General features: G+C 48.9%; 1 protein-coding gene across 1 annotated transcript in view; it reads left to right on the plus strand.

Annotated features, from left to right (window-relative positions):
- Positions 1 to 9,556, plus strand: part of LOC144782581 (uncharacterized) — a 61,331-nt gene extending 51,775 nt beyond the window's left edge. Inside the window, exons 3-4 of the mRNA XM_078661954.1 lie at positions 8,342 to 8,476; positions 9,045 to 9,556. Of these exons, the coding sequence (XP_078518080.1) occupies positions 8,342 to 8,476; positions 9,045 to 9,499 (590 nt within the window). The 3' untranslated portion in view covers positions 9,500 to 9,556. The remainder of the gene's footprint in view (positions 1 to 8,341; positions 8,477 to 9,044) is intronic.
- The last annotated feature ends 634 nt before the right edge of the window (positions 9,557 to 10,190 follow it).

Consider the following 10,190-nt stretch of genomic DNA (forward strand, 5'->3'; position numbering starts at 1 on the left):
CTTTTACTTTTTGTGTTTTTTCAGGGGCTAGCTCATCGATTGATTGCCTAAGGGTGGTTATTATTGCACCATACTTTGAGTCTAAGTCGGAGCTATCAGCAAGGATAAAGGAGTTCTGTTTGTATTTAGGCAGGGCTTTAGTTAAGGTCTCAGAAGTTACTTTCTTCCATTGGCGTACTCTTTTAGTTTTTAACGGCAGTTTGGCCTGGTAGTTATTGTCCGGTAGATCATATGAAATAAGATAGTGATCCGACCAAATACAAGGTGAAATACTTGTAATGACTGTTCTTGGTATCGAAGACCAAATGAGATCTAGGATATGGCCTTTTATGTGGGTTGGAGTTTCCACAAGTTGTATTAATCCAAGGGCAGTTATGGTGGTCTGTAATGTCTGGACAGCCGGAGATTGATCACTTTTATCCCAATGAATATTAAAGTCACCCGTTACCAAGATGTTTTTATAACGTGTGCATAGATCAGAAATAATGGGGATAAAGAGATCGTTGAACATAGGAGTACTTTGGGGTGGACAGTAGACTGTTAGAATGATGAGACAGGAATTATTCGAAGTAACTTTTATCCCTAGTAGGTCGACGATATTCATAGTCTCTGCTAGGATTTTGGTAACCATGAATTGTTGCCCCTACCTAGCCATTTTCACCTTTGCCAGTACCAGTAATAATTGTGAGTAGGCGCACGTATTTTAGGCCACACTCAGCCTTTCACGTTGAGCCCCAACTGGCACTCCATGACCAGCCATTACAGAGAGTGGGTCTTTTGTCCTTTCTAGTCATCACCACATGCATGAGGCCACTCACACTAACACTCTTGTGTCATGAGCACGAGGTGGCTATGCAGTGTCCGCAACGGACGTGGCCATCCACCATGCGTAAGACACCATATTCGATTAGCTATCGATATTAATGTTTCCGGGCAATGGGTGATTTTAATTTTCACTTAGAACTGCTGGAGGCTCACGACACCCTCGCCCTGCTAGAAGCTATGTCAGCTTGTGGGCTCACCCAATTGGTGAAAGGACCCACCCACCGAGCGGGGCATACGCTCGATGGGATTTTTTCTAATGATCCGAGGCTGACAGTAACGGATCCCTTTCCTCTGTCTTGGTCGGATCACCTGGCCGTCCCCTTCAATCTGGCCCACCTGAGCCAGGACACCTCTAGAAAAGTTCCGAGTACGATTGAAGTACGTAGGAATCTTAAAAACATCAGGGAAAATTCTTTCGATCCGTGGATTCCCAGTTTGTCCTCAACCCAGGAGATGGATCTCCCTTTGGCGTTGTCTCAATATGAAAAGATCCTCATAGAGGCATTGGATGAACTGGCCCCCGCCCGGTCCAGCTATTCAGCCAGGAAAAGACCTTCAGCCCCTTAGTTCTCTGAACATCTAAGACTCCTTAGACAGAAAGTAAGGAGACAGGAGCGTCTATGGCATGCTAGCTGGGACCAAAGGGATAGGGAAGCCCACAAGACCCTGTTAAAAAGATACAAGCTGGAAGTGATTAGGACCAAACAAGAATATTTTACGGCCCTCACAGCTTCACTTTCGTCTCCTAAAGAGCTCTTCAGGATTGTGGACTCTCTTACATCCCTCCAGGTCCCCGACCCTGTTATTGCATCTCAGGAGCTCTGCAATGGCATAGCCTTCTTCTTTCAGTCCAAAATATCAGACATTTATACTGCTTTGGAGTCGCAGAGATCATCTACTGTTGAGCCCCCGGTTCCCGTTGTTTTGGACGCTACTTCTGCAGAGCCACCCCGGGCCGGATGTCTGGAATCCTTCCCTCCTCTTTCTCTACAAGATCTAGAGACTCTGCTTAATAAAACTAAATCTGGTTCTCCGCTTGACGCCTGTCCTCTAAAGATCCTGAAGCAGTGTAGATAATCCCTCCTACCCCCTTTGGTTGACATCATGAATAGGTTGATGAGGGAGGGTACTTTTCCGCAGCAGTGGAAAAATGCTGTTGTAAAACCACTGCTTAAGAAACCCTCCCTTGATCCTGGGGTATTAAAAAACTTTCGCCCCATCTCACTGCTTCGGCTCCCGCGAAGATGTTAGAAGCTCATTTAAATAAACACCTTGCTGCCTTTGTGGAGAGTTCGGGTTGTCTGGATCCTTCCCAGCATGGGTTTAGGAGGGAACATAGCACCGAGTCTGCCCTCACCTTGGTGCTTGATTCTATCCGCACGTGTGTGAATGGGGTCAGACCTCCCTCCTAATCCTTCTAGACCTCACGGCTGCCTTCGATACCCTTTCCCCCTAGTCCTAATATCTCGACTGGGTGAGATTGGGGTTCAGGGGGCGGCCCTGGGGCTCCTCTCCTCTTTTCTCGACCACAGAGAGCAAAGGGTAATGCTGGGTAAATTCCTATCTCCATCCCTGTCTGTGCAATGTGGGGTCCCTCAGGGGTCGGCGCTCAGCCCCACCCTTTTTAACATTTATGTGACTCCCCCTTGCCAGACTTATTAGATCTTTTGGGATGGAGATAGTTTCCTATGCGGATGACACCCAGATCCTCGTCTCTTTCTCCCAGTCAGTCACGTCGACTGCCTCCAATTTTAGATCCTGTATGGAGGCAGTCGGCCAGTGGATGATTTACAATTCACTGAAACTGAACGGGGAGAAGACCGAGGTGATGGTGTTTGGAGGAAAGGAAGAGATCTGGTCAGTGGAGTGGTGGCCAGACTCACTGGGTGCCTGCCCTGATCCTACTTCTCTGGCTAAGAATCTTGGGGTCATGATTGATCCCACCCTTGGTATGTGCCAACAGGTCAACAGGACTGTATCAACCTGTTGGGGTATCATCCACATATTAAGGAAAACCAGGCACTATCTCTCCTTGCAGGCAAGAAAGCAACTTGCGGTTGCTCTCCTGGGCTCCCGCCTGGACTATTACAATGCGCTGTATGCAGGACTGAATAAAAGTCAGCTGCAGCGCTTGCAGGTAGTCCAGAATGCAGCAGCCAGATTTGTCCTCGATCTTCCTCGACGCGCCTCTGCCACCTCGGCTAGAAAGCAGCTTCATTGGCTTCCGATGGAGGATCGGATAGTCTTTAAAACCATGTGTATGGTCTATAAGGCTCTGGCTAAAAGTAGCCCTACGGGCATCGGATCCATTCTGTCTCATTATAATCCTGGCAGGAGCCTCCGCTCCTCAAACAGACTTCTTCTCTGTGTTCCGCGTATTCGGAAAACTGGGTGGGAAGGCTTTTTCTTATTTGGCTCCAAAGTGGTGGAACGCTCTTCCGCTTGAACTAAGGTCTCTCTCCTCCCTACAATCATTTAGATCTGCCCTGAAGACCCATCTCTTTGTACGCGCGTACTTGTAGTTGTGCCCTGCATTTTGATCTTTTTGGTAGGCGCCTTGATACCTTCGGGTTTAGTTTGCGCGGTATAAATTGCATAATAAATAATAATAAATAATGAGGCCACCGATTCTTTCTGGGGGGAATGGGGGGGGGGGGGGCTGTGGGTCCGGGGCACCTGTCATGGCCCTGGCACTGCAGCCGTCTGTGCCAGTCCCTCACGTCGTGTGTCACAATACCCTGCTCCTCCTCCTAAATTTTATCGTTCTGAGATGGATTTGGAAGGGTAGGAGCAGCCGCAGGTACTGGTCATCTAACGCCTTTTCTGGACATTTTATTAAAAGACTTTCCTGAGCTCCGGGGGGCTCCCCCTCGCCCGGACCCCCTCTTCCGGGGCCCGCTACCTACCCTCCCTGCCCAGGGCCGCCATGAGCCTAGAGCCGCCCCTGTACCCACCCCTCCATCAACACCAGACCACTTCCTTAACGTTCAATCTTTCTCCAGATGCTGGTAGCGGCGGCCCATCAGTGAGACTTACTCTTCACTTTGCATTGCACATAACATAAAGGAGTGGTTAGGCAGAGCACAGACCTTAAGTTGCACAGTCCAAGTATTAGGTCGGTGTCAGTACAATCCAAAGGTCGCATTTCCCAAGGCATGACACCCTTGAGAGATGATTATCAATTGGACTTGCCCAGGAGCATCCGCTGCTAGGCCTTTCTTTCCCTGATCTACCCCAGGAAAGGCCCTGGTCTCCGGGATCGTGATCCAGAACGTCCACAGCAAGTAATCAAGGCTCTGGGAGCCCGTCCACTTTCCGTAGTTTCGACGCCTTACATTTGCTAGCCACTGCACACCAAACAGTAGGCTGGAGAGGGGTAGACAACAAAACAAGGGTTTAACCCTGAGATGTAGTCAATGAACAGAGGGCGTGTGATGTCCCATACATACCTCGGCATCGTATCATGCTGCCGTTCATGCCTGGTACATTCTCCACACGCCGACTGCACGCAGTTTACATTAAAACGCGTCTTTGTAAAGCTGTGCGAATCAGGCTTGGTTGCGCTGCAGGGGTTTCACAGGCTCTTCCCCACCAATGCGACAGTCACCCCGGACTCCCAGCTCGTGGTCACGTCAGGCGGGGAAGAGTCTGGGGGAATGCAGGCTGCGAACTCCAAATTGGCCGGGTGTTCCAGCGGGCGAGCCTGGCGAGATGGAGGAGCATTTGCCACCGAGTGGGAGGGGAAGTCCAGGGTAATCGAGGAGACACAGGCCCGACCTTGGATGACTGTTCTTTGTGAAAGGTTCAGTTACTGTCTTCCTTTAGCGCTTTCTTTGTAAGCATGGGCGTATTTTGCGGATTCGCAATCCGCGAATTTGCGTATTTGCGTATTTGCGGATTGCGAAAATCCGCAAAATCCGCTAATTCTCGCGGATTTGCGTATTTTTGTGGGGGGGGTGTGTTCGCACGGGTTTCTGCAAGTTCGCGAGGGTTTTGTACAATTTCGCAAATTGCGAACTTACTTGTCGGGTCACCAGTTTTGCGAACTTGTTGTTTCTACGTGCCCAGCCTGTTTGCAAGGCTTTCTTCATCACTGCCACCCTCTTTGGTCACCCATGCCACCCTCTGGCTCACCCATGTTACCCTCTGTGTCATCACAGCACCCTCTGGTTCACCAGTGTACATGATTGAGGCAAAGCAAAGCACTGCCATCCTGTCAACACTGGCACTCTGGTTCACCCATGCCACCCTCTGCCTGGCACACCCATGCCGCCCTCGGTGTCATCACAGCACCCTCTGATTGACCAGTGAGTGTACATTATTGAGGCAAAGCAAAGCACACCTGCTAAGTGCTTTAAGTTTTGCAAACAACAACACCTGCCCTGCCCCAACTGACATTAATGAAGGCTGGCACCTGCTTGTCTGCTCCCTTTCCTTTTTGTTGCAATGTAAAAAATTTTTAACAGGATGCAATGGCATACTTGTAACTATTCTGTGACTGTCAGAGCAGGGTCACACAATAGTTGCAAGTAGGCAACCGGATTCTGGAGGGCCCCTTCAGGAAGCACTACAGGGAAATGGTTACAAATGATGAGCTCGAACTTTTGCACCTGCTTGTTGGTTTTGCTTTTGCAAAACTCGTTTTTCGGTAATTTCGCCCTATTCGCGAGGCGCGGCGTCGTGCGAAATTGACCGTGGAAGCCGCGAACTCGTGCGAGTTACCACAAGGTTGACTATGGGCGCCGCCATTTTGTTTGCGTGACGTATTTCCGTTTCCGCCCGCTATGTGTAATCTCGCGCGATGAGCGCCTTGCGAATACAAGTTCGCACGAGTTCGCGAGAGAAATCGCGTGCGAACTTACTTACACGCACGTGTTCGGGCGGCCATCTTGTTTTTCATTCATTCCTATGTGTCTGGGCATGGTGTTTCTATCCTCTGTATATCTCTGCCATCCTTTGCTTGTTTTATTTTTTTTTTGATCTATTAAACTTTTTTTCTATCCCTCTTGTTTTCTAGGTCTATATTTTTGTGTTTTAGTCTACTTTTGTTTACTTTTCAACTACTTTTTTAAACTTTTATTTCCTTCTTTTCTACTCTTATTCTTTTTCATTTTGTCTCCTTACCTGCCCAGAACATGGTGAAGACAGCAGTCAAGCTGCCCAAGACGGGCGCCGCAGCCCGTGCCCGGCTCCCGTGTGGCCGCTTGAGGGCGGAAATGGTGGTGCCCCGGGAGATCTTCAGTCCTGAGGAGGTGGGCTCACTGGTTTATTATGTGCAGCGCCGTCTCCCCAGGACCATCGCGGCAGGCGGCAGGATCGCTGCCGGTTACACCAACAGCCAGGAGCGACGGAAGCGGTGGGGGCAGGTGTGCCGGGCCCTTTTTAACATCACGGGGGTCCAGCGCACCTATAATCAGGTGACCCACCGCTGGACCGATATCCTGGACCGGGAGCACGACCTGCTCGACCTGCTGGGAGTGGAGGTCCCCGGGCTTGGTGAGTAGTAGTAGCAATTTTTTCATCACTCGTCACTACTCTGTTTTTTCTCCTGCTCTGTGTGTTATATAATATTGCAAATGTTTGCTTTAACTTTTTTACAAAGAGCAATAATGCTGCTGATTACATTGATAGGAGAGGTAAATTAATATTTCAAAATCTTCTGTGCATTTCAGGTGCACTGCTCTCCTTCTCTGTGCCGGTGCCACTGCTTATTTGTTTTCTATTTTGTGTTCATTTATTTGGGCTGAGTAATGTATGAGTGTACTTTACAGAACTGCGTAATGCTAGACACAAAGGGGCAGATTTACAAGCCCCTTGCGCCACATTTACGCTGCCTTACCTGACGCACAGCGACGTAAACGTGGCGCATCCCTGCGAGTCATGTACAACGTGATGCATCTAGGGAGATGCGCCACGTTAAGGCCTGGGCCTGCGCCACAATGGGAGCGTTCCCACGCAGGGGGAGGGGGGGGTGCCGGTCAGGCAGATGTGTGCCTCGCAAAAGTGCCTGCGTGAAATCTACAAGATTTAACGCAGGCACTTCCGCGACGCTGCTACGTCAATTCTTTATGCCTGCTTGCTTGAAGCAGGCGTAAGGACTGATGCGGTATGTTGAGTATTGGGCAGCCCTGAGCATTGCTATAGTTGCATATACATATATAGCCTGCGACGCGACTCTAGAGATGCACCCCTCTTTCGTCACGAGATGCGTCACGCATCTGCCTACCCTACCAACGATGGCGCAGCTCCAGCAATGCTGCGTCAAGCCGTAAGTCTGCTTCATGCAGGCGCAGGGTTTCAGTGACGCATCATTGTCCTAAATGACTGATTGAAATTTTATATATTCCCCATAGCCACTTTTAGCATGCGTTCCTGCGCAGGAACGCCCTCCCTTGCGCTGGAACGCTCCCTTATGGCGCAGGGCTTTAGAATGGGATGCATCTCCCATATGCGTCACGTTGTTAATATACGCCACACCATGGCGCCTCTCTTGTTGTGGCGCTGCGTCACAAAAGTGACGCAACAACGGAGCAAAAGAGCTGCAAGGGGCTTGTAAATCTGCCCCTAGAGTAGAGGCTCAGGTGCAGTCCTTCCTTTGTAGCCCTCTTTTTGGCTGAAATAGTTGGTTCTTGTTCTTTCTAAATGTTTGATTTGGTTGACAAGGACATCGACACGCAGCAATCATCAATTTTTTCTGTTCTTTCTTTCATGTTGTACGTCAGGTCCGCCCAGGGGCAAGCGGACAGAAACAGCGGATGCAGTGGCTCCAAAGGAGGAGGATGCAGGCCAGGGCGGCGAGTGCTCCTTTGCTGGCCCCAGTAAGTTTTCATTTAAATATAGAGGACCTATTGTTGTCCAAGCGTTCCTAATTTAATTTTTTCTAAACAGTGTTTAGATAGGAGCAAAATCAATAATACTACTGTTGCAGGGACAATTCTCCACAAACCAAACTATGGACACCAAAGACCAGAGTAATAATATTTCAGAGTGGCGTGTTTGGCACACTGTATAAACCTGGTAGTGTCAGCGGCATGGACTCCTCCTTGCAAAAATTACAAAACCTTTCGCTCAGTCACTCTAGTCTGGAGGACCAAAAACCACAGAGTCTATTCAAGTTTAAAAGCTTTATTAAAAGTAAAAGTAAACACATATATTAAAATAAAGTTAGCTGGAAAAGGAAAAGTACTTGGTGCTGAGTTGATAAGTAATGGAAGTTGGAACACATTTCTTGTGGTCGAGCCGAGCTTTCACCTGGTTTAGTTGATGTTGCTCTTGTCCGTAGAAGTCCAGCGTCTGTCTGTTCAGAGAAAAATGGTGTGTGTTAAAATTAAGCAAGCATTCATCAATTGTGACAAAAAAAAGCAGCAAGACAACAGCCTTCCCTGGAAGGAGGGACATTTTTACTTTAGACTAGAGTAGACAGTCAATTATTTTTTCTGTTGTTTTCAAATTTCTTCCTTCCTAAACCAAATACTAGTGAGTGGTGTAATCTAACAGTCTTAAATATATTTTTTAGGTGGAACATCTGGTGGCGGGGCCAGCTCGGACGTGATCGTGATCGACTCCGAGTCTGAGGAGTACTCTGTGGAGGATGCGGCGCCAGCGGACAATCAGACTGTGAGGAAGCAGGCAGTGGCGGTGGCGAGTACAGGTAAGCTGGATCATGGTACTATCTGACTCTTAGATAGGATATGATGTGTATCCAGTGCTGGCCCAGTGACAAATTACAATATGGTAATTACAGCAGGCTGGGACCGACAGACAGATAGAGTCAGAGACAGAGAGAGAGGAAGACAGAAGGAGAGAGAGAGAGGGAGGGAGCCAGAGGGAGGGTGAGGGAGGGAGACAGAGAGAGAGAGACAGCGAGGTAGAGGGAGACACAGGGAGACAGAAAGAGGGAGACAGAGAGAGAGAGAGAGAGAGGGAAACAGACATATCGCCTGGGCCTGGTGCAGATGATACGGTTGCTGGTGTGGTTAACGGCTCAGAGGAAAAGTCACTCACTTCTGCCAGATCTCTTTCATATGAAAGAGCACCAAACCATAAGCGCCCCACCTTGCCCCTCCATGCAGACGCCCATGATACTGGCCTGAATAGATTTGTACTGCGCTGGCTAGTTGCTAGTTGTACTGTGACACAACTTCCTGCTGAATCATTTTGTGTTAATCATATTTTTAAAGAGCATTCGTTACAGATTATGTCTTTCTTTCTTCATATAGTTGGTAATACTAAAACTGCAAAACCGAGCAGGAGTATGCTGGCTGTACTGGCCCGGCAACGGAGGCTGGATGCCACTGTTGCGCAATATCGCCGGCTGGTGGAAATGGAGGGGGACGACACGCACTCAAGTGCATCAAATGTTACATCTTCTGCATCCTCCTCCGTGACCCCACGTTCTGCCGGTAAGCGCAGTGCTCCAGCCAACCAGAGCCGTGCTGGAAGACGCCACCGCCGAGCAGCAAAGGCTGCACCTCCTCACAGTACTGTAAAGGCTCGCTTGCGCCGTGCACTCCGCAGAGTGTCCAACCTGGAGGCGGAGGTCAAGAAATGGGAGGAGTACAAAAAGGTGATGGAGGGCCTCCGCTTAGATCACGCCATGCTCCGGGAGGAGTACGATGCCCTGGCCCTAAGGCATGATGCCCTGGAGGCCAAAGTGAACAACCTGCATCCGTAGAGTGTCCCTTGCCCCTTTTTTAGAGACTTTTGGGGGGTGGGAATTGGGAGTTGGGTTTTTTGGGGACTTGTGATGGACTATTTATTTGGGGTTAGGGAGGGTCTTGCGGGAGATTATTTTGTTAGGGATATAAATATACTTTTTCAAACTTTATCTGAGCATACCTGTTTTTTTACTACTTTTGAGCCTGGTGGGTGGTGGTTTTGCAGTAAGTTCGTTTTACTGAACACTGTCATCGTGTTGGTTCACGTGTAATAGGCCAAATGTTTTCCGAAGTAAATGCCTGTCACAGACTTTGTTAATTCAAGAGCCCTAGGACTTTGCTGCTAGTACCACTGTCACTCTCTCGCCTCTCCGAATACTCCATTATACTACCTCCCATCCAAACGCTTATCTTACCTGTAATTTGTGTTTGAGGGCTGGCTCCACCTGGAATTCACAGTGGGGGACTCGTCAACGTAAGTTTCTTCATTGTGCAGAATCCAGGCATCAGCATTATGGGTAATGGATAGGGTGAGTCTGGAGGAGGAGGACTCAGGATAGACGACCAGGACTGAGTTCTTGTCAACTAACTGTTGTGAACCTGAGGAATGCTGCGGCATCAAAATCAAGACAGTTCTGTTGATGGGCTTGTTGTTTTATTGGTTTATTACAGTTTTGTTGGGAATGTGATGAAGCACTTGCTAAAGAA

This window comes from Lissotriton helveticus, chromosome 9 (assembly GCF_964261635.1).
Source record: "Lissotriton helveticus chromosome 9, aLisHel1.1, whole genome shotgun sequence".
In the NCBI taxonomy this organism is placed as follows: domain Eukaryota; kingdom Metazoa; phylum Chordata; class Amphibia; order Caudata; family Salamandridae; genus Lissotriton; species Lissotriton helveticus.